Raw genomic sequence first — 27,141 nt, forward strand, 5'->3', positions numbered from 1 at the left:
ATACGATGGAATGGAATAAATGAGTGAATGCTCCGCACCCAAGTAGGCGCTCAATAAGTAGGATGGCATGGAAAGCGCTTAGTCCAGTGCTCTGCACCGAGTAAGCGCTCAGGAAATACGATTGGAATAAATGAGTGAATGCTCTGCACCCAAGGAGGCGTTCAATAAATAGAATGGAATGGAAAGCGCTTAGTCCAGTGCGCTGCGCCGAGTAAGCGCTCAGGAAATACGATGGAATGGGATGAATGAGTGAATGCTCCGCACCCAAGGAGGCGCTCAATAAATAGGATGGAATGGAAAGCGCTTAGTACAGTGGTAAGCGCTTAGCCCAGTGCTCTGCACCCAGTAGACGCTCAGTAAATAGGATGGAATGGAATGAATGAGTGAATGCTCCGCAACCAAGTAGGCGCTCAGTAAATAGGATGGAATGGAAAGCGCTTAGTCCAGTGCTCTGCACCGAGTAAGCGCTCAGTAAATAGGATGGAATGGAATGAATGAGTGAATGCTCCGCACCCAAGGAGGCGCTCAATAAGTACGATGGAATGGGATGAATGAGTGAATGCTCTGTACCCAAAAAGGCGCTCAATAAATACGATGGAATAGAAAGCGCTTAGTACAGTGGTAAGCGCTTAGCCCAGTGCTCTACACCCAGTAGGCGCTCAGCAAATACGATGGAATGGAATGAATGAGTGAATGCTCCACACCCAAGTAGGCGCTCAATAAATAGGATGGAATGGAAAGCGCTTAGTCCAGTGGTCTGCACCGAGTAAGCGCTCAGTAAATACGATGGCATGAATGAGTGAATGCTCCGCACCCAAGGAGGCGCTCAGTAAATAGGATGGAATGGAAAGCGCTTAGTCCAGTGCTCTGCGCCGACTAAGCGCTCAGTAAATAGGATGGAATGGAATGAATGAGTGAATGCTCCGCACCCAAGGAGGCGCTCAATAAATAGGATGGAATGGAAAGCGCTTAGTACAGTGGTAAGCGCTTAGCCCAGTGCTCTGCACCCAGTAGGCGCTCAGTAAATACGATGGAACGGAATAAATGAGTGAATGCCGGACTGCCCCGCCCCCTCGGCCCCCGGGGGGTGGCAGCCGTCCTCTCCCGAGCGCTTAGCACAGGGCCGCGCACCCCGTAGGCGTCCAATGAGTAGTCGGGCCGGGGAGGGGTGGGACCGCCCCCCGCCCGCGTGACCCAGGCGCGCTCTATAAAGAGGCCTGCGGGAGGGACTCGGCCAGTCCTTGAGCCGCTCGCCTACGTGCTGGACGCCCCTGCCCGCGGAGCCCGCTGCGATGGACGCCCCCCGGAACCCGCAGAGGTAAAGTCCGGGCTCCCCTCCTTTGCCCCCTTTCCCTTGCCAGCCTCTCTCGGGGTTGGCCTTCCGGCCCTTGAGTAGCCAATCGATCCATCAATCGTACTTATTGAGCGCTTACTGTGTGCAGAGCACTGTACTAAGCGCTTGGGAAGTCCAAGTTGGCAACCTATAGAGACGGTCCCTACCCAACAGTGTCCGGAGTGTCATCCGGACAGTAGTCGTCCGGAGGAGCCACCACAAGAAGGGGGGGGGGGGGGTTGCTAAGCGCTTACTATGTGCTAGGCACTGTACTGAGCGCTGGGGTGGAGACGACCAGAGCGGGTTGGATAGAGGCCCTGTCCCCTGTGGGGCTCGCAGTCTCGGTATAAGAGCGGAGCACTGGGAAAGGAGCTAATAATTGGGGTGGTACTTGTTAAGTGCCTACTATGAGCTAGGCACTGTGTTGAGCGCTGGGGTGGAGACGACATTATTATTATTAATCCCCATTTTACAAATGAGGGAACTGAGGCCCAGAGAATAGTAATAATAGTAACAATAATGACATTTATTAAGCGCTTACTATGTGCTAGGCACTGTGTTGAGTGCTGGGGTGGAGACGACTTATTATTATTAATCCCCGTTTTACAAATGAGGGAACTGAGGCCCAGAAAATAGTAATAATAATAACAATAATGGCATTTATTAAGCACTCACTATATGCAAAGCACTGTTCTAAGCGCTAGGGAGGTTACAAGGTGATCAGGTTGTCCCACGGGGGGCTCACAGTCTTCATCCCCATTTTACAGATGAGGGAACTGAGGCCCAGAGAAGTGAAGTGGCTTGCCCAAAGTCACCCAGCTGGCAAGTGGCGGAGCCGGGATTCGAACCCATGACCTCTGACGCCCAAGCCCTGGCTCTTTCCACTGAGCCACGCTGCTTAAGTGCTTACTATTTGCTTGGCACTGTAGTAAGCACTGGGGTGGAGACGAGCAAAGCGGGTTGGATAGAGTTCCTGTCCCCTGTGGGGCTCGCAGTCTCTGTATAATAATAATAATAATGGCATTTATTAAGCGCTTAGTATGTGCAAAGCACTGTTCTAAGTGCTGGGGAGGTTACAAGGTGATCACAATCTTAATCCCCATTTTACAGATGAGGGAACTGAGGCACAGAGAAGTGACTTGCCCAAAGTCACTCACCTGACAATTGGTGGAGCCGGGATTTGAACCCACGACCTCCGACTCCAAAGCCCGGGCTCTTTCCACCGAGCCACGCTGCTTCTCTATATGAGCAGAGCAAGGGGAAAAGTGCTAATAATTGGGGTGGTATTTGGTAAGCGCTTACTACGTGCTAGGCACTGTACTAAGCAGTGGGAGGGATACTCTTTTAGACTGTGAGCCCACTGTTGGGTAGGGACTGTCTCTGTATGTTGCCAATTTGTACTTCCCAAGCGCTTAGTACAGTGCTCTGCACGTAGTAAGCGCTCAATAAATACGATTGATGATGATGTTACAAGCAAATCGGGTTGGGCACAGTCCCTGTCCCTCATGGGGCTCGCGATCTCAACAGAAGAACAGAAATTGGGGTGGTATTTGTTAAGGATTTATTATGTGTTGGCACTGTACTAAACACTGGGGCGTATAATAATAATAATAATGATGTTGGTATTTGTTAAGCGCTTACTATGTGCCAAGCACTGTTCTAAGCGCTGGGGTAGATACAAGGTAATCAGCTTGTCCCACGTGGGGCTCACAGTCTTCATCCCCATTTTCCAGATGAGGGAACCGAGGCCCAGAGAGGTGAAGCGACTCGCCCGAAGTCGCCCAGCTGACAGGGATTCGAACCCATGACCTCTGACTCCCAAGCCTGGGCTCTTTCCACTGATTCCTGCTGCTTTTTGTCTAAGTAAATCGGGTTGGACTCCCAGTCTCGATAGAAGAGCAGAGCGCTGGGAAAGTGGTTTAAAATAATAATTGTGGCATTTGTTAAGCACTTAGTACGTGCTAGGCACTGTACTGAGCGCTGGGGTAGATGCGCGAGGCTCTGTTTTACTCTTTCAGGCACTTAGGATGCTCTGTGCAAAGCAGGGCCTCAATAAATAAGAGCCCGGGCTTTGGAGTCAGAGGTCATGGGTTCGAATTCCGGCTCCACCACACGTCTGCTCTGTGACCTTGAGCAAGTCACTTCACTTCTCTGAACCTCGTCTGTAAAATGGGGATGAAGACTGTGAGCCCCACGTGGGACAACCTGATCACCTTGTATCCCCCCAGCGCTTAGAACAGTGCTTTGCGCATAGTAAGTGTTTAACAAATATTATTATTATTATTAAATACCGTGGATTGATTGATCAATGTACTAAGCACTGGGAAAATTACTGTAGTATACTCTCCTAAGCTACTGGTACGGAAGGAGTGCTCAATAAATGCCGGGGGTTGATTGATTAATTTCCCCAGGGCTTAGTACGTGACTGTTGTGTACTCTCCCAAGCGGCTAGTGAAGAGTGAGCGCTCAGTAAGTACCACTGATCGATTGGGAGAGTTAGACCCAATCCCTGGGTCTCCCGAGCCTCAAAATCCAAGAATAAGTTGGGAAAGGTTTGGAGTCAGAGCCCTGAGGAAGGCAGGAGAACTGGGAACAACTGGGAAGCCTGGCTCTCCTCTTAGCTCTGCCACCGGATCATGCCCTTTCCTCTCCCGTGCCTCAGTTTCTCCAGCTGTTAGGAAACCAATCCCTTCCCCTTCTACCCTCTGGGAAGAGAGGTTAAAATCAGCTGACTTCCTGTGGAAGTGCCCTTTCCTTTCCCGTGCCTCAGTTTCTCCAGCTGTTAGAAAACCAATCCCTTCCCCTTCTAGCCTCTGGGAAGAGAGGGTAAAATCAGCTGATTTCCTGTGGAAGTGCCCTTTCCTCTCCCGTGCCTCAGTTTCTCCAGCTGTTAGAAAACCAATCCCTTCCCCTTCTACCCTCTGGGAAGAGACGGTAAAATCAGCTGATTTCCTGTGGAAGTGCCCTTTCCTCTCCCGTACCTCAGTTTCTCCAGCAGTTAGAAAACCAATCCCTTCCCCTTCTACTCTCAATCAATCAATCAATCAATCAATCGTATTTATTGAGCGTTTACTGTGTGCAGAGCACTGTAGTAAGCGCTTGGGAAGTACAAGTTGGCAACATATACAGTCCCTACCCAACAGAGGGCTCACAGTCTAAAAGGGGGAGACAGAGAACAAAACCAAACATACTAACAAAATAAAGTAAATAGAATAGATATGTACAATTAAGATAAATAAATAGAGTAATAATAAATAAATAGAGTAATAATAAATAAACAGAGTAATAAATAAATAGATTAATAATAAATAGAGTAATAATAAATAAATAGAGTAATAATAAATAAATATAGAGTAATAATAAATAGAGTAATAAATAAGTAGAGTAATAATAAATAAATAGAGTAATAATAAATAGAGAAATAAATAAATAAATAGAATAATAGTAATACTCTCTGGGAAGAGAGGATAAAATCAGCTGATTTCCTGTGGAAGTGTCCTTTCCTCTCCCGTGCCTCAGTTTCTCCAGCTGTTAGAAAACCAATCCCTTTCTCTTCTAGCCTCTGGGAAGACAAAGGGTAAAATCAGCTGATTTCCTGTGGAAGTGCCCTTTCCTCTCCCGTGCCTCAGTTTCTCCAGCTGTTAGAAAACCAATCCCTTCCCCTTCTAGCCTCTGGGAAGAGAGGGTAAAATCAGCTGATTTCCTGTGGAAGCGCTTTGGAAATCCACGGGCTAAGAAAACAGTTATTTTTTTTGTCGTTGTTCCTGTTTTAAATTTATTTTTCTCTCCCAACAGCTCTCAAGACTTGTCAGAGGCCCTGAAGGAGGCCACGAAGGAAGTCCACGCCCAGGCGGAAAATGTGGAATTCCTGAAGAACTTTCAGAAGGGACAGGTGTCTCGAAGCGGCTTTAAGGTACCTTGGATTAGGGTTAGGGAACGTCTCGATACTCTCCCAAGTGCTTAGCCCAGCGTTCAGCACATAGTAAGCCCTCGATAAATACACTTGATTGATATTGGTTGGGATTCAGAACCGATAGACTTTTAGACTGTGAGCCCGCTGTTGGGTAGCGACCGTCTCTATATGTTGCCAACTTGTACTTCCCAAGCGCTCAGTACAGTGCTCTGCACACAGTAAGCGCTCAATAAATACGATTGATTGATTGATTGATTAGTCCCATCCACCTCCAGCCTGGGGGGATCTTGATGAAACGCTCTTACGGAAGATGACACTCTTGACTTACAGCTAATATGACTTAATAACTTAATATGTTTGGTTTTGTTCTCTGTCTTCCCCCTTTTAGACTGTGAGCCCACTGTTGGGTAGGGACTGTCTCTATATGTTGCCAACTTGGACTTCCCAAGCGCTTAGTACAGTGCTCTGCACACAGTAAGCGCTCAATAAATACGATTGATTGATTGATTGATTGATTATATTGTACTCTCCCAAATGCTTAGCAGCATGGCTCAGTGGAAAGAGCACCGGCTTGGGAGTCAGAGGTTGTGGGTTCTGATCCCGGCTTCACCACTTGTCTGCTGTGTGACTTTGGGCAAGTCACTTCACTTCTCTATGCCTCAGTTCCCTCATCTGTAAAATGGGGATTGACTGTGAGCCCCCCGTGGGACAACCTGATCACCTTGTAACCTCCCCAGCGCTTAGAACAGTGCTTTGCACATAGTAAGCGCTTAATAAATGCCGTTATTATTATTATGGAAGATGGAACTCTGACTTACAGCTAATGACTTCAGAACAGATAATAATTGTGGTGGTGAAGTGCCTCCTAACCAGAAGCAGCGTGGCTCAGTGGAAGGAGCCCGGGCTTTGGAGTCAGAGGTCATGGGTTCAAATCCCGGCTCCGCCAAATGTCAGCTGGGTGACTTTGGGCAAGTCACTTCACTTCTCTGGGCCTCAGTTCCCTCATCTGTAAAATGGGGATTGACTGTGAGCCCCCCGTGGGACAACCTGATCACCATGTAACCTCCCCAGCGCTTAGAACAGTGCTTTGCACATAGTAAGCGCTTAATAAATGCCATCATCATTATTGCTATGTGCCCAGCACTGTACTAAGTGCTGGGATAGACAAGATCATGAGAGAAATGGTATCGAATCCCCATTTTTGCAGATGAGGAAACTGAGGCCCAGAGAAGGGGAGTGGCTTGCCCAGATTCGCGCAGCAGAGCCGGGACTAGAACCCAGGTTTTCTGACTTCCCAGGCCGGTGTTCTTTCCATTAGGCAACACTGCCTCTCATTTTTCTTATTTTTTTAAGCCCTAGTAATAATAATAATAGCATTTATTAAGCGCTTACTATGTGCAAAGCACTGTTCTAAGCACTGGGGAGGTTACAAGGTGATCAGGCTGTCCCACAGGGGGCTCACAGTCTTCACCCCCATTTTGCAGATGAGGGAACTGAGGCCCAGAGAAGTGAAGTGACTTGCCCGAAGTCACCCAGCTGACAAGTGGCGGAGCCGGGATTTGAACCCGTGACCTCTGATTCCAATAATAATAATAACAATAATAATAATAATGGCATTTATTAAGCGCTTACTATGTGCAAAGCACTGTTCTAAGCACTGGGGAGATTACCAGGTGATCAGGTTGTCCCACAGGGGGCTCACAGTCTTAATCCCCATTTTACAGATGAGGGAACTGAGGCCCAGAGAAGTGAAGTGACTTGCCCAAAGTCACCCAGCTGACAAGTGGCGGAGCGGGGATTTGAACCCGCGACCTCTGATTCCAAAGCCCGGGCTCTTTCCACTGAGCCCACAGAATCTTTGAATATAAGATAACTTCCATCCATCTTATGCCTGACTTTCACTTCTGTCTAATGGACATTTTAGGTTTTCTCCAGAAGATGAGAGGAGGTTGAGTGGGTCGGTTTTGTTACTAATTAGCAGCACTGAGTAAACTTGATCTTCCCGCAATTATTTGCTAAGCCCCCGTGCCAGTTGAATAACTCTGTTCCAGTGAGGGTGAGCGCTAAAGTTTGCATCGAAAGTAAAGTATGGGGGGATTCTCTGTAGATTTCAGTTATCCATGCTCACATTCCTTTCCATAGCTAGAGAATAATAAAAAAATCGGCTAGCCTCGTGTAGAGGAGGAGAAAACGTTATTGAAGATGTGGTGGGGCGGCAGAGGGGGGATGCTCTTGGGTTAATAATAATAATAATAATTGTGGCATTTAAATTCTATGTGCCCGGCGTTTTTGTTTTTGATGGCATTTATGAAGCGCTTACTATGTGCAAAGCACTGTTCTGAGCACTGGGGAGGTTACAAGGTAATCAGGTTGTCCCACATGGGGCTCGCGGTCTTAATCTCCATTTTACAGATGAGGTAACTGAAGTACAGCGAAGTGACTTGCCCAAAGTCACCCAGCTGACAATTGGCGGAGCCGGGATTTGAACCCATGACCTCTGACTCCAAAGCCACTGAGCCACGCTGCTTCTCTTAGGCGTTGTACTAAGCCCTGGGGTGGATAAAAACAAATCACGTTGGACACAGTCCCTGTCCCACGTGGGGCTAACAGTCTCAATCCCCATTTTCCAGACGAGGTAACTGAGGCCCAGAGAAGTGAAGCGACTTGCCCAAGGCCACACAGCAGACAGCAGAGCCGGGATCAGAACCCATGACCTGTGCTCTACCCACTATGCCATTCATTCATTCATTCAGTCATATTTAGTGAGCACTTACTGAGTGCAGGGCACTGTACTAAGCACTTGGGAAGGACAAGTCGGTAACGTAGAGAGACGGTCCCGACCCAACAACAGGCTCACGGGCTAGAAGCGGGAGACGGACAACAAAACAAAACCGGCTCCGGTTCGGTCGATGAACGCAGTGAGATGGCTTGTGGATAATCAAAATCCACGGATAATCCAAAAGCCTTCCGTCAGCCATTTCTCCCAGGCCAAGCTTTGCCACTGTTTCCCGCCCATCCTCCAGGTCCCCGGCACAGATTATGGCCCCCAAAGAATCCCCCAACTGGATTCCCCATCCTCTGGATAAATGAGAACTCATCCGCCCAGCAGCAGGAGCAAACGGGGAAGGATTCATTCATTCATCCAATCGTATTTATTGAGCGCTTACTGTGTGCAGAGCACTGGACTAAGCGCTTGGGAAGTACAGGTTGGCAACCCAGCCTCTGGATAAATGAGAACTCATCCGCCTAGCAGCAGGGGCAAACGGGGAGGGATTCATTCAATCGTATTTATTGAGCGCTTACTGTGTGCAGGGCACTGTACTAAGCGCTTGGGAAGTCCAAGTTGGCAACATATAGAGACGGTCCCTACCCAACAGCGGGCTCACAGTCTAGAAGATGGATGGGCGGTCCCTCTAGACCATAAGCTCATTGTGGAAAGGTGAGCAGCATGGCCTGGTGGTTAGAGCCCGGGCCTGGGAACCAGAGGACCTGGGCTCTAATCAATCAATCAATCAGTCGTATTTATTGAGCGCTTACTGTGTGCAGAGCACTGGACTAAGCACTTGGGAAGTACAAGTTGGCAACATATAGAGACAGTCCCTACCCAACAGCGGGCTCACAGTCTAGAAGGGGGAGACAGAGAACAAAACCAAACATACTAACAAAATAAAATAAATAGAATAGATATGTACAAGTAAGATAAATAAATAGAGTAATAAATATGTACAAACATATATACAGGTGCTGTGGGGAAGGGAAGGAGGTAAGATGTGGGGGATGGAGAGGGGGACGAGGGGGAGGGGAATCCTGGCTCGGCCACTTGTCTGCTGTGTGACCTTGGGCAAATAATAAAAATAATAATAATGGTGGTATTTGTTAAGCGCTTTCTATGTGCCAAGCACTATTCGAAGCGCTGGGGTAGATACAAGGTCATCAGGTTGCCCCACGTGGGGCTCACAGTCTTCATCCCCATTTGACAGATAACTGAGGCATACTCTCCAAGTGCTTAGTACAGTGCTCTGCACACAGTAAGCGCTCAATAAATACGACTGGTGGTCGGCCGTGCCCTCTGAGTGCGGACGAGGGTCTCCAACCCGCCCTTGTTCTGTCTAAGAGCTGAGTACAGTGCTCTACACACAGTAAGCGCTCGATAAATACAACTGGTGGTTGGCCGTGCCCTCTGAACCCAGACGAGGGTCTCCAACCCTCCCTTGTCCTCTCCAAGCGCTTAGTACAGTGCTTTGCACACAATAAGCTCTCGATAAATATGACTGGTGATTGGCCGTGCCCTCTGAGCACGGATGAGGGTCTTCAACCCATCCTTGTTCTCTCTAAGAGCTTAGTACAGTGCTCTGCACACAGTAAGTGCTCGATAAATACAACTGGTGGTTGGCCGTGCCCTCTGAACGCAGATGAGGGTCTCCAACCCGCCCTTGTACTCTCCAAGCACTTAGTACAGTGCTCTGCACACAGTAAGCGCTCGATAAATACAACCGGGGGTTGGCCGTGCCCTCTGAACGCAGATGAGGGTCTCCAACCCGCCCCTGTACTCTCCAAGCGCTTAGTACAGTGCTGTGCACTCAGTAAGTGCTTGATAAATATGACTGGTGATTGGCCGTGCCCTCTGAGCGTGGATGAGAGTCTCCAACCTGCCCTTGTACTCTCCAAGCGCTTAGTACAGTGCTCTGCACACAGTACGCGCTCGATAAATACAACTAGTGATTGGCCGTGCCCTCTGAACGTGGATGAGAGTCTCCAACCCGCCCTTGTCCTCTCCAAGCGCTTAGTACAGTGCTCTGCACTCAGTAAGTGCTTGATAAATATGACTGGTGATTGGCCATGCCCTCTGAGCGTGGATGAGAGTCTCCAACCCGCCCTTGTCCTCTCCAAGCGCTTAGTACAGTGCTCTGAACACAGTAAGCGCTCGATAAATACAACCAATGATTGGCTGTGCCCTCTGAGCACGGACGAGGGTCTCCAACCCACCCTTGTACTCTCCAAGCGCTTAGTACAGTGCTCAGCACACAGTTAGCGCTCGATAAATACAACCGATGATTGGCTGTGCCCTCTGAGCACGGACGAGGGTCTCCAACCCGCCCTGGTACTCTCTAAGAGCTTAGTACAGTGCTCTGCACTCAGTAAGTGCTTGATAAATATGACTGGTGATTGGCCATGCCCTCTGAGTGCGGACGAGGGTGTCCAACCCGCCCCTGTGTGTTTCAGCTGGTGATGTCGTCTCTGTATCACATCTACGGGGCTCTGGAAGAGGAGCTGGAGCGCCACAAGGCCCACCCGGCTCACGCTCCCGTCTACTTCCCGGAAGAACTGTCCCGCCAGCCGGCCCTCCGGGAGGACATGGAATACTGGTACGGCCCCAGCTGGAGGGAGGAGATCCCCTTCCCCGAGGCCACCCGCAAGTACGTGGCCAGGCTGCGGCAGCTGGGCCGCGAGGAGCCCGAGCTCCTGGTGGCCCACGCCTACACGCGCTACTTGGGAGACCTCTCTGGGGGCCAGATCCTGAAGAAGATCGCGCAGAAGGCCCTGCACCTGCCCGGCAGCGGGGAGGGCCTGGCCTTCTTCAGCTTCCCCGCCATCGCCAACGCCACCAAGTTCAAGCAGCTCTACCGTTCTCGCATGAACTCCATCGAGATGAGCCCCGAAACCAAGATGAAGGTCCTCGAGGAGGCCCGGGCCTCCTTCCTCTTCAACATCCGAGTGAGTCCGGGGATCCATCTTCGGTTTTCCTCTTTTGTCGGTGGGAAGAGCTTAATACGGTGCTCTGCACACAGTAAGCGCTCGATAAATACAGCGGGTGATTGGCCGTGCCCTCTGAACGCAGATGAGGGTCTCCAACCCTCCCTTGTACTCTCCAAGCGCTTAGTACAGTGCTCTGCACTCAGTAAGTGCTTGATAAATATGACTGGTGATTGGCCATGCCCTCTGAACGCAGATGAGGGTCTCCAACCCTCCCTTGTACTCTCCAAGCGCTTAGTACAGTGCTCTGCACTCAGTAAGTGCTTGATAAATATGACTGGTGATTGGCCATGCCCTCTGATATGTATATAAGTTTGTACATATTTATTACTCTATTTATTTTACTTGTACATATCTATTCTATTTATTTTATTTTGTTAGTACGTTTGGTGTTCTCTGTCTCCCCCTTTCAGACTGTGAGCCCACTGTTGGGTAGGGACTGCCTCTATATGTTGCCAACTTGGACTTCCCAAGCGCTTAGTACAGTGCTGTGCACACAGTAAGCGCTCAATAAATACGATTGATTGATTCGCTGCCCACAACGAGCTTACAGGGTGTATTTAGTTCCGGTCGGGGAACTGGGCTGACTCACTCGGTCTCATGATGAGCATTACTATAGATTGCTCATTATCAAATTGTATATTAGTAACTGCCTAATTGAGACTGCCCTGTCGACATCCGGACTGCCTGGAAACATCCATTAAGTAGGGCACAGCAGCTAGGGAGCTGCCACTGAGTTCTTGCCTGCAGCCTGCTTCGTTATTATTAATAATATATTTTTATATATGGTATTTCTTCAGTACTTACTGTGTGCCAAGCACTGTACTACTAATAATAATGATGGCATTTTTAAGCGCTTACTATGTGCAAAGCACTGTTCTAAGCGCTGGGGGGGGATACAAGGTGATCACATTGTCCCACATGGGGCTCTCAGTCTTAATCCCCATTTTGCAGGTGAGGTAACTGAGGCTCAGAGAAGTTAAGTGACTTGCCCAAGGTCACACAGCAGACACGTGGGGGAGCCGGGATTAGAGGGTAGGTAAAAGATCATCAGGTCAGACGCAGTCCCTGTCCCATATGGTTTCATAGGGTAAGACAGAGAACGCGTATTTTATCTCCATTTTACCTATAAGGAAACTGAAGCGGGGGGTATTAATAATAATAATTTAGATATCATCATCAATCATATTTATTGAGCGCTTACTGTGTGCAGAGCACTGTGCTAAGTGCTTGGGAAGTACAAATTGGCAACATATAGAGACAGTCCCTAACCAACAGTGGGCTCACAGTCTAAAAGGTCAAGATATTTGATATTTGTTAAATATCTTAACAAGATATTTGTTAAGCGCTTACTATGTGCCAAGCATTCACTCACTCATTTATCAATCAATCAATTGTATTTATTGAGCACTTACTGTGTGCAGAGCACTGTACTAAGCGCTTGGGAGAGGACAACACAAAAATAAGCAGACACAATCCAGGCCCAAAACGAGCTTGCAGTCTAAAGGTCTGATGAGACAACACTGTCCCTTTCCCTTCTAATTGGGGAAGCAGCGTGGTTCAGTGGAAAGAGCCCGGGCTTTGGAGTCAGAGGCCACGGGTTCAAATCCCGGCTCTGCCGCTTGTCAGCTGTGTGACTTTGGGCAAGTCACTTCACTTCTCTGGGCCTCAGTTCCCTCATCTGTAAAATGGGGATGAAGACTGTGAGCCCCTCGTGGGACAACCTGATTACCTTGTATCTACCCCAGTGTTTAGAACGGTGCTTTGCACATAGTAAGCGCTTAACAAATACCAACATTATTATTATTAATTCCCTCTAAACTCCACCCATTCATTGCAGATTGTCCTTCCCTGGGAAGGAATCGAAGGGGGAGCAGAAGAGTGCTAAGCATTGCCCTTATGTGGATGTGGGATGGAGGAGCTCAAAAAAGCAGGCTGGGGTGGTCTGCTTCATGGCTCAGTGGAAAGAGCCCGGGTTTTGGAGTCAGAGGTCATGGGTTCAAATCCCAGCTCCGCCAACTGTCAGCTACGTGACTTTGGGCAAGCCACTTAACTTCTCTTTGCCTCAGTTACCTCATCTGTAAAAGGGGGATTAAAACTGTGAGCCCCCCGTGGGACAACCCGATCACCTTGTAACCTCCCCAGCGCTTAGAACAGTGCAGTGCACATAGTAAGCGCTTAACAAATACCATCATTTTTTTTTTTCCCAAAGCCCTTTAAAATGTGGAATTCCGGCTCTGGATGTCTAGAAACCCCTCCAGCTAGAGACAAGTGTTTTGTCTTTCATTCACAGGTGTTCGAAGAGCTGCAAGAATTGGAGTCCCAGAGTGCTGAAAATGACACCAAGCAGCAGAAAGCAGAGCTGCGCAAGAGAAGCAACGACAAGGTGCAAGGTGAGATGCTTTTTTTTTTTTAAAAAAAGGAATTTTTTAAGCGCGTGGAAATGTGCCAGGCACTGTATTAAATACTGGGGTAGGTACAAGCTAATCAGGTTGGGCACAATCTATGCCCCGCATGGGGCTCCCAGTTTTAATCCCCATTTTCTAGGTGAGGTGACCGAGGCCCAGAGAAGTGAAGTGACTTGCCTAAGGTCACACAGCCGACAAGCAGAGGAACCAGGATTAGAACCCAAGTTCTCTGATTCTCAAGCCTGCGCTCTTTCCACTAGGCCACACTGTTTTGCTTTCTTGAAGCGATGAGCATTTTCCTGATGTTTCCGTTGAGGTTGTTGGCTGAAGGGGGAAAAAGTCTTAAGCTTTAACCCCGTCTCTGCCATGCTGCTTCCTTCTCGGACACAACTGTTTCAAAATTGACCCCAGTGCGGGGGAAGCAAGGTAGAGTGACAACAATAATTGTGCTATTTGTAAGTACTTATTATGTGCCAAATCCAGTACTAAGCATGGGGGTAGTTACAAGATATCCAGGTCAGATGCAGTCTCTATCCCACATGTGACTCACGGAATAAGGGAGAGGGAAGAAAAGGTATTTAGTCCCCATTTTATGGATGAGAAAACTGAGGCACAGAGTTGGCAAAACTCACCTGGTGTTCTCTCTTTCTCTCTGTCTCTCTCTGTTTCTCTCTGTCTCTGTTTCTCTCTGTCTCTGTTTCTCTCTGTCTGTTTGTTTCTCTCTGTTTCTCTCTGTCTCTTTGTTTCTCTCTGTCTCTTTGTTTCCCTCTGTCTCTCTGTTTCTCTCTGTCTCTCTGTTTCTCTCTGTCTCTCTTTCTCTGCCTCTGTTTCTCTGCTTCTGTCTCTTTGTTTCTCTCTGTCTGTTTCTCTCTGTTTCCCTCTGTCTCTTTGTTTCTCTCTGTTTCACTGTTTCTCTCCCTTTGTTCTCTCTGTCTCTTTGTTCTCTCTGTCTCTTTGTTTCTCTCTGTCTCTCTGTTTCTCTTTGTTTCTCTCTGTCTCTGTTTCTCTGTCTCTTTTTTTCTGTCTCTGTTTCTCTCTGTCTCTGTTTCTCTCTGTCTCTGTTTCTCTCTGTCTCTTTGTTTCTCTCTGTTTGTCTCTTTGTTTCTCTGTTTCTCTTTGTTTCTCTCTTTCTCCTTGTTTCTCTCTGTCTGTTTCTCTGTCTTTGTTTCTCTCTGTTTCTCTGCCTGTTTCTCTGCCTCTGTCTCTCTGTTTCTCTCTGTCTCTGTCTCTCTGTTTCTCTCTGTCTCTCTGTTTCTCTCTGTTTCTCCTGTTTCTCTTTGTTTCTCTTTGTTTCTCTCTGTCTCTGTTTCTCTGTCTCTTTGTTACTCTCTGTTTCTCTGCCTCTGTTTCTCTGCCTCTGTCTCTTTGTTTCTCTCTGTCTCTTTGTTTCTCTCTGTCTCTCTGTTTCTGTTTCTTTTTGTTTCTCTCTGTCTCTGTTTCTCTGTCTCTTTGTTTCTCTCTGTTTCTCTGCCTCTGTTTCTCTGCCTCTGTCTTTGTTTCTTTGTCTCTCTTTGTGTGTGTGTGTGTGTGTGTGTGTCTCTCTCTCTGTCTCCAGCTGAAACCTGCACTAGAAAAGGTATTTAATCCCCATTTTATGGATGAGGAAACTGAGGCACAGAGTTGGCAAAACTTCCGTGGTGTTCTCTCTGTGTGTCTCTCTCTGACTCTTTGTCTCTGTCTTTGTTTCTCCCTCCCTCTCTCTCTCTCTCTCTCTCTCTCTCTCTCTCTCTCTCTCTGTCTCCAGCTGAAACCTGCACTAGACTTCCTGTTTCCAGAAACGCCAAACGTGTCTGCCCAGCGAAATCTCTGACCTGTGACTCCCCCCCGTATCTCGGGGGACACTGGATTCCCCTTCCAGGGTGCTTGTGTGCAAAGGCTGACACAACCGTCTTTGCCACCCTCTGCTTTCGGGTTCATTTCACAGTTCTCCTTTGCTCATAGATCTCCCAGCACATTGGGCTCCTTCCACCCCAACCCCCTGCTCATCAGTGGAGAGCCAAATAGGCCTTGACAATTCTGCTCCTTTTGAAGTCTGCAGAATTTGTGGCCATTGTCCCTCTTCTGTTGAGGCGCTAGTAGTGCTGTACATCCCCTGTCATTGGCCTGCCTGTCTCTCTCTCTTTTAAAAAAAAAGGTATTTGTTCATCAATCTGGTATTTATTGGGTGCTTACTATGTGCAGAACACTACTAAACTGTTGGGAAAGTACAACACAGCAAGACTAGCAGACATGTTCCCATAATGATCTACGCATTTACTATGGACCGGGCACTGTTCTAATAATAATAACAATGTTGGTATTTAAGCACTTACTATGTGCCAAGCACTGTTCTGAGCACTGAGGAGGTTACAAGGTGATCAGGTTGTCCCACGGGGGGCTCACAGTCTTAATCCCCATTTTACAGATGAGGTAACTGAGGCTCAGAGAAGTTAAGTGACTTGCCCAAAGTCACACAGCTGACAAGTGGCAGAACGGGGATTTGAACCCATGACCTCTGACTCCAAAGCCCAGGCTCTTTCCACTGAGCCACGCTGCTTCTCTAAGCACTGGGATAATAATAATTATTATTATTACGGTATTTGTTAAGCACTTACTATGTTCCAAGCGCTGAGGCGGATACAAGCAAATCCGGTTGGACACAGTCTCTGTCCCACATGGGACTCACACACTTAATCCCCATTTTACAGAGGAGGTAACTGAGGTGCTGAAAAGTGAAAGTGACCTGCCCAGGGCCAAGTGGCAGACCCGTGACCTTCTGACGCCCAGGCTCTATCCACTACGCCGTGCTGCCCCTCATAGTGGAGAAGCAGTGTGGCTCAGTGAAAAGAGCCTGGGCTTTGGAGTCAGAGGTCATGGGTTCAAATCCTGACTCCGCCACTTATTGGCTGTGTGACTTTGGGCAAGTCACTTCTCTGTGCCTCAGTGACCTCATCTGTCAAATGGGGATGAAGACTGGGAGCCCCTGTGGGACAATCTGATCACCTTGTATCTAGCCCAGCGCTTAGAACAGTGCTTTGCACAAAGTAAGCGCTTAACAAATACTATCATTATTATTAGTGTCAGCTGTGGGACCTTGGGCAAGCCACTTAACTTGTCTGCGCCTCAGTTACCTCATCTGTAAAATGGGATGAAGACTGTGAGCCCCACATGGGACAACCTGATCACCTTGTATCCCCCACCCCCAGGGCTTAGAACAGTGCTTTGCACAAAGTAAGCGCTTAACAAATACTATCATTATTATTATTAGTGTCAGCTGTGGGACCTTGGGCAAGCCACTTAACTTGCTGTGCCTCAGTTACCTCATCTGTAAAATGGGATGAAGACTGTGAGCCCCATGTGGGACAACCTGATCACCTTGTATCCCCCCCCTCCAGCGCTTAGAACAGTGCTTTGCACAAAGCAAGTGCCTAACAAATACCATAATCATCATAGATACAAGTTAATCAGGGGTGGACACAGTCCACGTCCCGTATGGGGAACTGTCTTAATCCCCATTTTACAGATGAAGTAACTGAGGCACAGAGAAGCAAAGTGACTTGCCCAGGGTCCTACAGCAGACAAGCGGCGGAGTTTGGATTAAAATTCAGGTCCTTCTGATGCCTAAGCTGCGTTTTATCCACTAGGCCATATTTCTTGCCCCTGCTGCACTTTTAACGCCCGTGGGCTTGGTCCAAGAGACGAAACTGGCTATGCAGCACATAAATAGAGGAAACAGATGGTGGCCCATTTTGACGAAGGGCCAAGTTTCCAAAGGAACTAAAATACTGGAGTGGGAGAATGGCCTAGGCTGAAGAAGGCAGTTCTAGATTGCTATCCTGTGATGAGGCAGCATAAACTCGTGGGAAAATCACAGGACTGCCATCCCTAGTGCTGATGTGTTTTATTCCTATCCTCAGGTCTTACGCACATGTAGATTTATTTCTACATTCATTTACCCTCCCCCCGCCAGACAGTAAGCCTGCTGTGGAAAGGGAACTTGCCTACCAACTCTTTTACGTTGCACTCTCCAAGTGCTCAGTACAGAGTCCTGCCCGCAGTAAGCGCTCAATAAATATGATCGGCCGGGAGTCGGGAGACCTAGTCCCGCCGTTTTTCTGCTTTGTGATCTTAGGCAAGTTACAACTTCTTTGGGCCTCATCTCTAAAATGAGGACAGACATTACAGACGGAGGACTGTATCCGAATCACTTTGATTGCGTCAATCTCAGTCCTTGGAATGGTGTTTGGCACAGAGCAAGCCCTTAACAAATACCGCAACTATCATTAGGGTACCAAGCACTTGGGTAAACATGGGCCTGAATCCAGGGCCGACAATCAATCAATCAATCAATCAATCAATCGTATTTATTGAGCGCTTACTGTGTGCAGAGCACTGTACTAAGCGCTTGGGAAGTACAAGTAGGCAGGCTTAATGTCCATGGACTTTACCATGCTTCTCTTTTCAGCCGACCCACACGAAGTGCTTTTTTTATGGTATTTAAGCCTTACTATGTGTCAAACTCTGTTCTAAGCCCTGGGGTAGATACAAGTGAATTCGTTTGGGCCCAGTTTCTGTCCCACATGGGGTTCACAGCCCAAGTAGGAGGGAGAACCGAGGCGGCGGGAAGGGACGTGATTCGCCCAGTCTCACAGCAAACGTATGGCAGAGCCAGGATTAGAACATATATACCTGTATATATGTTTGTACGTATTTATTACTCTATTTTATTTGTACATATTCATTTTATTTTGTTAATATGTTTTGTTCTCCATCTCCCCCTTCTAGACTGTGAGCCCACTGTTGGGTAGGGTCCGTCTCTATATGTTGCCAACTTGTACTTCCCAAGCGCTTAGTACAGTGCTGTGCACCCAGTAAGCGCTCAATAAATACGATTGAATGAATGAGTGAATGAACCCAGGTCCTCCTTCTCTCCGCTTTGCTCCTCTACGCTGTACAATGGAGTCGGTAGACAAGATTCGTTATGGAGAAATCTGTGATGGTGTGGGGCGGGAGATGGTTCTCGGGTTGGGGGGAGAGGAGGTGAGCTAGTTCTCGTGATCGGAGCCGGAGGAGGCCTAGTAGTCATCAGAAGCGATTTGCTTCTGGGCAAATGCCTGCCAGAGAAGTCCCTGCTGAATCACCTTGCCCCCGCCTGTGCCACCTCGTTACCCTCCTATTAAAACCCAGCCCACACACTTGGCTCCTCTAACGCCTGCCTACTCACTGTACCTCACAATCTCGTCTATCTCACCACCGACCTCTCACCCACATCCTGCTTTTGGCCCGGAATGCCCTCCCTCCACACATCTACCGAGCTAGCTCTCTTCCCCCCTTCAAAGCCCTACTGAGAGCTCACCTCCTCCAAGAGGCCTTCCCACACTGAGCCCCCTTTTTCCTCTCCTCCTCCCCATCCCCCCGCCCTACCTCCTTCCCCTCCCCACAGCTCCTGTATATATGTTTGTACAGATTTACTACCCTATTTTACTTGTCCATATTTACTATTCTATTTATTTTGTTAATGATGTGCATTCAGCTTTAATTCTATTTATTCTGATGACTTGACAATGCCCTCCCTCTGCCCATCCGCCAAGCTAGCTCTCTTCCTCCCTTCAAGGCCCTACTGAGAGCTCACCTCCTCCAGGAGGCCTTCCCAGACTGAGCCCCTTCCTTCCTGTCCCCCTCTCCGTCCCCGGCATCTTACCTCCTTCCCTTCCCCACAGCACCTGTATATATGTATATTTATTACTCTATTAATTTTACTTGTACATATCTATTCTATTTATTTTATTTTGTTAGTATGTTTGGTTTTGTTCTCCGTCTCCCCCTTTTAGACGGTGAGCCCACTGTTGGGTAGGGACCGTCTCTATATGTTGCCAACTTGTACTTCCCAAGCGCTTAGTGCAGTGCTGTGCACACAGTAAGCGCTCAATAAATACGATTGATTGATTGACACCTGTCTGCATGTTTTGTTTTGTTGTCTGCCTCCTCCTTTTAGACTGTGAGCCCGCTGTTGGGTAGGGCCTGTCTCTATATGTTGCCAACTTGTACTTCCCAAGCACTTAGTACAGTTCTCTGCACACAGTAAGCACTCAATCAATCAATCGTATTTAAAAAAAAATACTCAAATACTCAAAAAAATACAATTGAATGGATGCGCTCCCTCCTCATAGTCAACAGAAAATTATTCTCCCCCCGCCCTTCAAGGCCTTATTGAAGGCCCATCTCCTCCAAGAGACCTTCCTTAACTTAAGCCCCCCTTTCCTCTTTCCCACTCCCTTCCACATCACCCTTACTCCCTTTATTCATCCCCCCCTGCCCCAGCCCCACAACATTTATGTTCATATGTCATTTTATTTATTGCTATTAATGCCCATCTCCCCTTCTAGACTGTCAGCTCATTGTGAGCAGGGAATAGGGACTGTCTCTATATGTTGCAAACTTGTACTTCCCAAGCGCATGGTACAGTGCTCTGCACACAGTAAGTGCTCAATAAATACGATTGAATGAATGAAAATGAATGAATGCGTCTGTTTACTGTTATATTGTGCTCTCCCAAGTGCTTAGTACGGTGCTCTGCACACAGTAAGCGCTCGATAAATACGACACAGTGCTGCCGCTCTTACCTTGACACGGTTTGTGTTGTGGTTTCTTTAGGTTCGGCCTCCGGGAAAGGGAATGAGGAATCCCAGAAGCAGCCTCACGTCCTCTCCCCCGTGCCCTTCCTGCGATGGATCCTGACCTTCAGCTTCCTGGTGGCCACAGTCGCCGTGGGCTTTTACGCCATGTGAAGAGGGGTGATCCCCGGCTTCTCTCCATCGCCGACAGACTATCCCCATTGGAGACCCCGTTTCCGCTCTGGACGCTCCCTCCCAATCTTGCCCGTTCCCCCGGCAGCGTATCTGGGACATCTGGAATGATTTTGATTTCTAAAAGAACCACTCCGTCTTCCGGCCAAGGAGGCTCCTCTGCCCTGAACTTTATGAAGCGGGACGTAAAAGTCTCGATGCCAGACGCCCAGTTCTGGCACTGCTTCTCTCCGTTCCTGCAAAGAGCCTGAAACGTCAGTGCCAATGTAGCAACTTCTCCGGGTCTGCCGCCACATTTTGGGCCACAGGCTGATCTAACCCCTCTCCTCCTCACCGTTTGCCTTTTCGGTTTCACCTTAAAATGTTAAAGACTGTTTTCCACCAAGGCTCTGTGCTATTCACTGGTCTCTTTGGGAGAGAGGGATTTTGTTTGTTTGTTTTTTAACCACACCTGTTTTGATATGTCCCTGTCTCCTTTTCCCTGTGTAATTTATATGTATTAATAAATTCCATTGTTTAACAGATGAGTCTTTTTCCTCAGGCTCCAGTTTTTTTTCTTTACCTTCTCCCCCGCCCCCGACCCAAGACCAAGAACGATTCCTTCTCCATCAGTGCTGTTCCTTCTTTGGGAAGCAGACTGGTTCCAAATTCCTTAAATGAGTGGATACTTCAAGCGTTGTTGACGTTTCCCACAGAGTCCGACTGTGAGGTTCAGGGAAGGTGGAGGGGATTCTATCTACTGTGATTGAGCAGGCTGGACTGAGCCAACTAGGAAAAAGCACCACGAAAACCAGAGGGAGGCCAGCAAAAATATTTCCGCCAGATCTGATGTTCCAGTCATTTTGACCTGGGATTTAGCAGGTCTAAAATATTGGCACCCCCTGAAGCATCCTTAAGGCCTTTTGCCCTCTAGGTTATCATTAATAATAATTATTAGTACAGCACACGGTAAGTGCTTAATAAAAAAGACTACTAATAATAGTACTTGTTTACTTATTTTGTGCCAAGTATTGGGGTAGATGAAGATAACCAGGTTGAACAGAGTCCTTGTCCCACATGGGGCTCGGAGAGCCCAAGAGCTAAAAACCTTTTGAGTCGGTCAATCATATTTCCTGAGCACTTACTGTGTGCAGATCCCTGTACTAGGGGCTTGGGAGAGTAAAGTATGACAATAAACATGCATTCCCGTAATAATCTACCACTACTGTTTGTTGTTTTGGCTGAATTTCTCTTATTATTCCTTAGTCTGTCCTCCCCCTGCCCCCGTCCCCAGCCCAATTCCAATGATGAGCTCCTCGGGCCCAGCGACCGGGTTTAAATCAATATCCTTGAATTACCCCAGGGTTCAGAAGAGGGCTTCAGTCCTTCAATAATCAATCAATCAATCGTATTTATTGAGCACTTACTGTGTGCAGAGCACTGTACTAAGCGCTTGTGAGTCCTTTTAGACTGTGAGCCCACTGTTGGGTAGGGACTGTCTCTATATGTTGCCAACTTGTACTTCCCAAGTGCTTAGTACAGTGCTCAGCGCACAGTAAGCGCTCAATAAATACGATTGATTGATTGTGAAGTACAAGTTGCCAACATATAGAGACAGTCCCTACCCAACAGTGGGCTCACAGTCTAAAAAGATAATAAAGATCATTACTATTTCTGCTGTTTCCCCACACACGCAGAAGGAGCCACAGCCCAAAGAAGGCAACAATGCTTTGGGCTCTCAAGATGTTGTTATGATTAATCGGGTTCTTATCCATTATATCAACGAGGGCTTTAAGTAGTACTGAAGTAGCAAAACCATATTTACTCACGTAATTGCCCCCGCTCCAATTTTTCAGGAAGAAATAAAAGATTGGTTTTTTGTAGCACATAATCAATCAATCGTATTTATTGAGCGCTTACTGTGTGCAGAGCATGCATAATCATAAGCAATGTAAGCCAGAGCGGGAGTAGCAGAAGGATGAGAGAGGGGAGTGGATTCATTGAGACTTTTAGACTGTGAGCCCACTGTTGGGTAGGGACTGTCTCTATATGTTACCAATTTGTACTTCCCAAGCACTTAGTACAGTGCTCTGCACATAGTAAGCGCTCAATAAATACGATTGATGATGATGATGATGATTGAGGAACCACTGTACGTAGCACTTGGGATTAAATGGAAATAAAAGGCAGACACTTGAGACTTCCTCTTTCACACACGTACCCTCTTTTTCCATCATCTTTTTTTTCTCCCCCCGGACTTCATTTTGATTTGACCGTGCAAAAGCTCCACCCTCATTTTAATATTATAAAATATATTCCAAAGAGTGAGGCAATTATGCTGAGTAAGAGCAGTAGCATTAGTAATTATGCTAAGTCGGCAACATATAGAGACGGTCCCTACCCAACAATGGGCTCACTGTCTAGAAGGGGGAGACGGACAACAAAACAAAACATTTATTCATTCAATCGTATTTAATATTGAGCGCTTACTGTGTGCAGAGCACTGTACTAAGCACTTGGAAAGTACAATTCAGCAACAAAGAGAGACAATCCCCAGTCTAGAAGGGGCTGGGGGGACAGACCTCGGGACAAGTAAACAGGCCCATTCATTCAATGGTATTTATTGAGCGCTAGCTGTGTGCAGAGCACTGTACTAAGCGCCTGGGAAGTACAATTCAGCAGTCGAGACAATCCCTGCCCACACCGGGCTCACAGTCTAAAAGTGGGGAGACAGACCTCAAAACAAGTTAATAGACATAAATATGGTGATGACGATGGTATTTGTTAAGCGCTTACTATGTGCAAAGCACTGTTCTAAGCACTGGGGGGCTATAAGGCGATCAGGGTGTCCCACGTGGGGCTCACAGTCTTCATCCCCCTTTTACAGTTGAGGTAACTGAGGCCCAGAGAATGATAATAATAATAATGGCATTTATTAAGCACTTATTATGTGCAAAGCACTGTTCTAAGTGCTGGGGAGGTTACAAGGTGATCAGGTTGTCCCACGTGGGGCTCAAAGTCTTCATCCCCATTTTACAGCTGAGGGAACTAAGGCACAGAGAAGTTAAGTGATTTGCCCAAAGTCATACAGCTGACAAGTGGCAGAGCGGGGATTCGAACCCATGACCTCTGCCTCCAAAGCCCGGGCTCTTTCAGAGAAATGAAGTGACTTGGCCAAAATTACACAACTGACAAGCGGTGGGGCTGGGATTAGAACCCAAGACCTCCGACTCCCAAGCCCGGGCTCTTTCCAGTGAGCCACGCTGCTTCTTAAATGAATATTTATTTTATTATTATAATTGATTATATATTACACAGCGTGGCTCAGTGGAAAGAGCCCGGGCTTGGGAGTCAGAGGTCATGGGTTCTAATCCCCGCTCCGCCACTTGTCAGCTATGTGACTTTGGGCAAGACACTTCACTTCTCTGGGCCTCCGTGACCTCATCTGTAAAATGGGGATTAAGACTGTGAGCCCCCCGTAGGACAACCTGATCACCTTGTAACCTCCCCAGCGCTTAGAACAGTGCTTTGCACACGGTAAGCACTTAACAAATGCCATCATTATTATTATTATTAAAATGGGGATGAAGACTGTGAGCCCCACCTGGGACAACCTGATTACCTTGTATCCCCCTGCGCTTAGAACAGTGCTTGGCACATAGTAAGCGCTTAACAAATGCCATCATTATTATTATTAAAATGGGGATGAAGACTGAGACCCACGTGGGACAACCTTATCACCTCCAGCGCTTTGAACAGTGCTTTGCACATAGTAAGCGCTTTATAAATGCCATCATTATTATTATTATTGCATCCCCCCAACGCTTAGAACAGTGCTTGGCGCATAGTAAGCGCTTAACAAATGCCATCATTATTATTATTATTAAAATGGGGATGAAGACTGTGAGCCTCATGTGGGATAAGCTGATCACCTTGTATCCCCCAGCGCTTAGAACAGTGCTTGGCTCGTAGTAAACGCTTAACAAATGCCATCATCATCATTATTATTATATTAAAATGGGGATAAAGACTGTGAGCCCCACGTGGGACAATCTCATTCATTCATTCATTCAATCGTATTTATTGAGCGCTTACTGTGTGCAGAGCACTGTACTAAGCGCTTGATAATAATAATGACATTTTTTTATTAAACGCATACTATGTACAAAGCGCCGTTCTAAGCTCTGGGGAGGATATAAGGTGATCAGGTTGCCCCACGGGGGGCTCACAGTCTTCATCCCCATTTTACAGATGAGGTCACTGAGGCCTAGAGAAGTGAAGTGACTTGCCCAAAGTCACACAGCTGACAAGTGGCGGAGTTGGGATTTGAACCCATGGCCTGTGCCAACTTGTACTTCCCAAGCGCTTAGTACAGTGCTCTGCACACAGTAAGTGCTCAATAAATACGATTGAATGAATGAATGAATGACCTCTGACTCCAAAGCCCAGGCTCTTTCCACTGAGCCAAGCTGCTTCTCTAGCGCTTAGAACAGTGCTTTGCACATAGTAAGTGCTTTATAAATGCCATCATCATTATTATTGTTGTATCCCCCCAACGCTTAGAACAGTGCTTGGCACATAGTAAGTTTTTAACAAATGCCATTATTATTACTATTATAAATTTAATATTTATATTAAAATATAAAGAATAGAACTATAGATCTCTACACTGCCGAGAACAAGAAAAGCAGGCATGAATATCAATAAGCTGTGTGACTTTGGGCAAGTCACTTAACTTCTCTGTGCCTCAGTTCCCTCATCTGTAAAATGGGGATGAAGACTGTGAGCCGCCCTGTGGAACAACCTGATCACCTTGTATCCCCCCAGCGCTTAGAACAGTGCCTTGCACATAGTAAGCGCTTAACAAATGCCATTATTATTATTAATTTAATATTTATATTAAGAATATAAAGAATAGAATTATAGATCTCTATGTACACTGCTAACAAGAAAAGCAGGCATGAATATGAATAAAATGTGTGACTTTGGGCAAGTCGTTTAACTTCTCTGGGCCTCAGTGACCTCATCTGTAAAATGGGGATTGACTGTGTCCCATGTGGGACAACCTGATCACCCAGTATCCCCCCAGCGCTTAGAACAGTGATTTGCACATAGTTAGAGCTTACTGAATGCCATCATTATTTTTATTATTATTATTAATAAATAGAGTTATAGCTCTGTGGGTGTGGCCTATGAGGCCCCATCCGCCATCTTTGGAGCAGCCGGGCTCCTCTCCCTCTCCCTTCTCCTCAGCGTTTTCGCGCCAAATTTCAGGGACGCACAAAATGGGGGCCGGGGTGGGGGCGTGTCAGTGACGTCACCTACCCCCACCAGCCAATCCTCTTCACGCCTGAACCCGGCCCGGAGCCCCCGGGCTCCGTTCGACCAATCAGCGCCCTCCGAGTTCTGGAGAGCCAATGAGATCGCAGGTCGCCTCCGCGGCCGAACGCGCCGGGTCTTTTTTTCCCGCCAAACCCGGCAACAACGGGATCTGTGCTTGGAGGGGAGAGGTGAGTTTTTCCAAATAATAATAATAATAATAATAATAATATTTGTTAAGCGCTTACTATGTGCCAAGCACTGTTCTAAGCGCTGGGGGGGATACAAGGGAATCAGGTTGCCCCACGTGGGGCTCACAGTCTTCATCCCTTTTTAAATAATAATAATAATAATAATGATGGCATTTGTTAAGCGCTTACTATGTGCAAAGCACTGTACTAAGCGCTGGGAAGGTTACAAGGTGATCAGGTTGCCCCATGGGGTGACTCACAGTCTTAATCCCCATTTTCCAGATGAGGGAACTGAGGCCCAGAGGAGTGAAGTGACTTGCCCAAATCAATCAATCAATCATATTGATTGAGCGCTTACTTTGTGCAGAGCACTGTACTAAGCGCTTGGGAAGTACAAGTTGGCAACATATAGAGACGGTCCCTACCCAACAGTGGGCTCACAGTCTAAAAGTTACACAGCTGACAATTGGTGGAGCCGGGATTTGAACCCATGACCTCTGACTCCAAAGCCCGAGCTCTTTCCACTGAGCCACGCTGCTTCTCTTAATAGTATTAATAGTATTTGATAAATACTATTATAATTGTAATAATAGTATTTGAGCCCCCTCCTTCCTCTCCCCCCCATCCCCCCGCCTTACCTCCTTCCCCTCCCCACAGCACCTGTATATATGTTTGTACGGATTTATTACTCTATTTATTTTACTTGTACATACTTATTCGATTTATTTTATTTTGTTAATATGTTTTATTTTGTTGTCTGTCTCCCCCTTCTGGACTGTGAACCCGCTGTTGGGTAGGGACCGTCTCTGTAGGTTGCCAACTTGGACTTCCCAAGCGCTTAGTACAGTGCTCTGCACACAGTAAGCGCTCAATAAATACGATTGATTGAATGAATGAATGAATGAATACTTGTTAAGCTCTTACTATGTGCCAAGCACTGTTCTAAGCGCTGGGGGGGATACAAGGTAATCAGGTTGTCCCCCGTGGGGCTCACAGTCTTCATCCCCATTTTAATAATAATAATAATAATGATGGCATTTGTTAAGCGCTTACTATGTGCCAAGCACTGTTCTAAGCGCTGGGGGGGTTGCAAGGTCATCAGGTTGTCCCACGTGGGGCTCCCAGTCTTCATCCCCATTTTCCAGATGAGGTCACTGAGGCCCAGAGAAGTGAAGTGACTGGCCCAAAGTCACACAGCTGACAAGTGGCAGAGCCGGGATTAGAACCCACGACTTCTGACTCCTAAACCCGGGCTCTTTCAATTAATCAATCGTATTTATTGAGCGCTTACAGTGTGCAGAGGTGCATCTTACCTCCTTCCCTTCCCCACAGCACATGTATATATGTTTGTACATATTTATTACTCTATTTATTTATTTTACTTGTACATATCTATCCTATTTATTTTCTTTTGTTAGTACGTTTGGTTTTCTTCTCTGTCTCCCCCTTTTAGACTGTG

At 47.3% G+C, this 27,141-nt stretch overlaps 2 protein-coding genes across 2 annotated transcripts in view; both read left to right on the plus strand.

The window, feature by feature from the left end:
• The first annotated feature begins 1,253 nt into the window (after positions 1–1,253).
• Positions 1,254–20,718, plus strand: HMOX1 (heme oxygenase 1). The gene is made up of 5 exons (XM_038756376.1): positions 1,254–1,318; positions 5,129–5,246; positions 10,470–10,961; positions 13,294–13,393; positions 20,042–20,718. Exons 1-5 carry the CDS (start codon positions 1,293–1,295, stop codon positions 20,173–20,175), a joined length of 870 nt encoding a protein of 289 aa, XP_038612304.1. The 5' UTR covers positions 1,254–1,292; the 3' UTR covers positions 20,176–20,718.
• A 4,916-nt stretch (positions 20,719–25,634) lies between these two features.
• The window catches only part of MCM5 (minichromosome maintenance complex component 5), a 35,576-nt gene continuing 34,069 nt past the window's right edge, over positions 25,635–27,141 (plus strand). The window contains exon 1 of the mRNA XM_038756549.1: positions 25,635–25,682. The gene's annotated coding sequence lies outside the window, so the exon portion shown is untranslated. The remainder of the gene's footprint in view (positions 25,683–27,141) is intronic.

The sequence above is a fragment of the Tachyglossus aculeatus genome, chromosome 14 (assembly GCF_015852505.1).
Source record: "Tachyglossus aculeatus isolate mTacAcu1 chromosome 14, mTacAcu1.pri, whole genome shotgun sequence".
Classification (NCBI taxonomy): Eukaryota; Metazoa; Chordata; class Mammalia; order Monotremata; family Tachyglossidae; genus Tachyglossus; species Tachyglossus aculeatus.

Bases quoted from the DNA above. Each gene is read 5' to 3' on its own strand.
- HMOX1 (XM_038756376.1), top strand. From the start codon at position 1,293: ATGGACGCCCCCCGGAACCCGCAGAG. The intron at 1,319-5,128 runs GTAAAGTCCGGG...CTCTCCCAACAG, and splicing joins GCCCCCCGGAACCCGCAGAG to CTCTCAAGACTTGTCAGAGG. The intron at 10,962-13,293 runs GTGAGTCCGGGG...TTTCATTCACAG, and splicing joins CCTTCCTCTTCAACATCCGA to GTGTTCGAAGAGCTGCAAGA.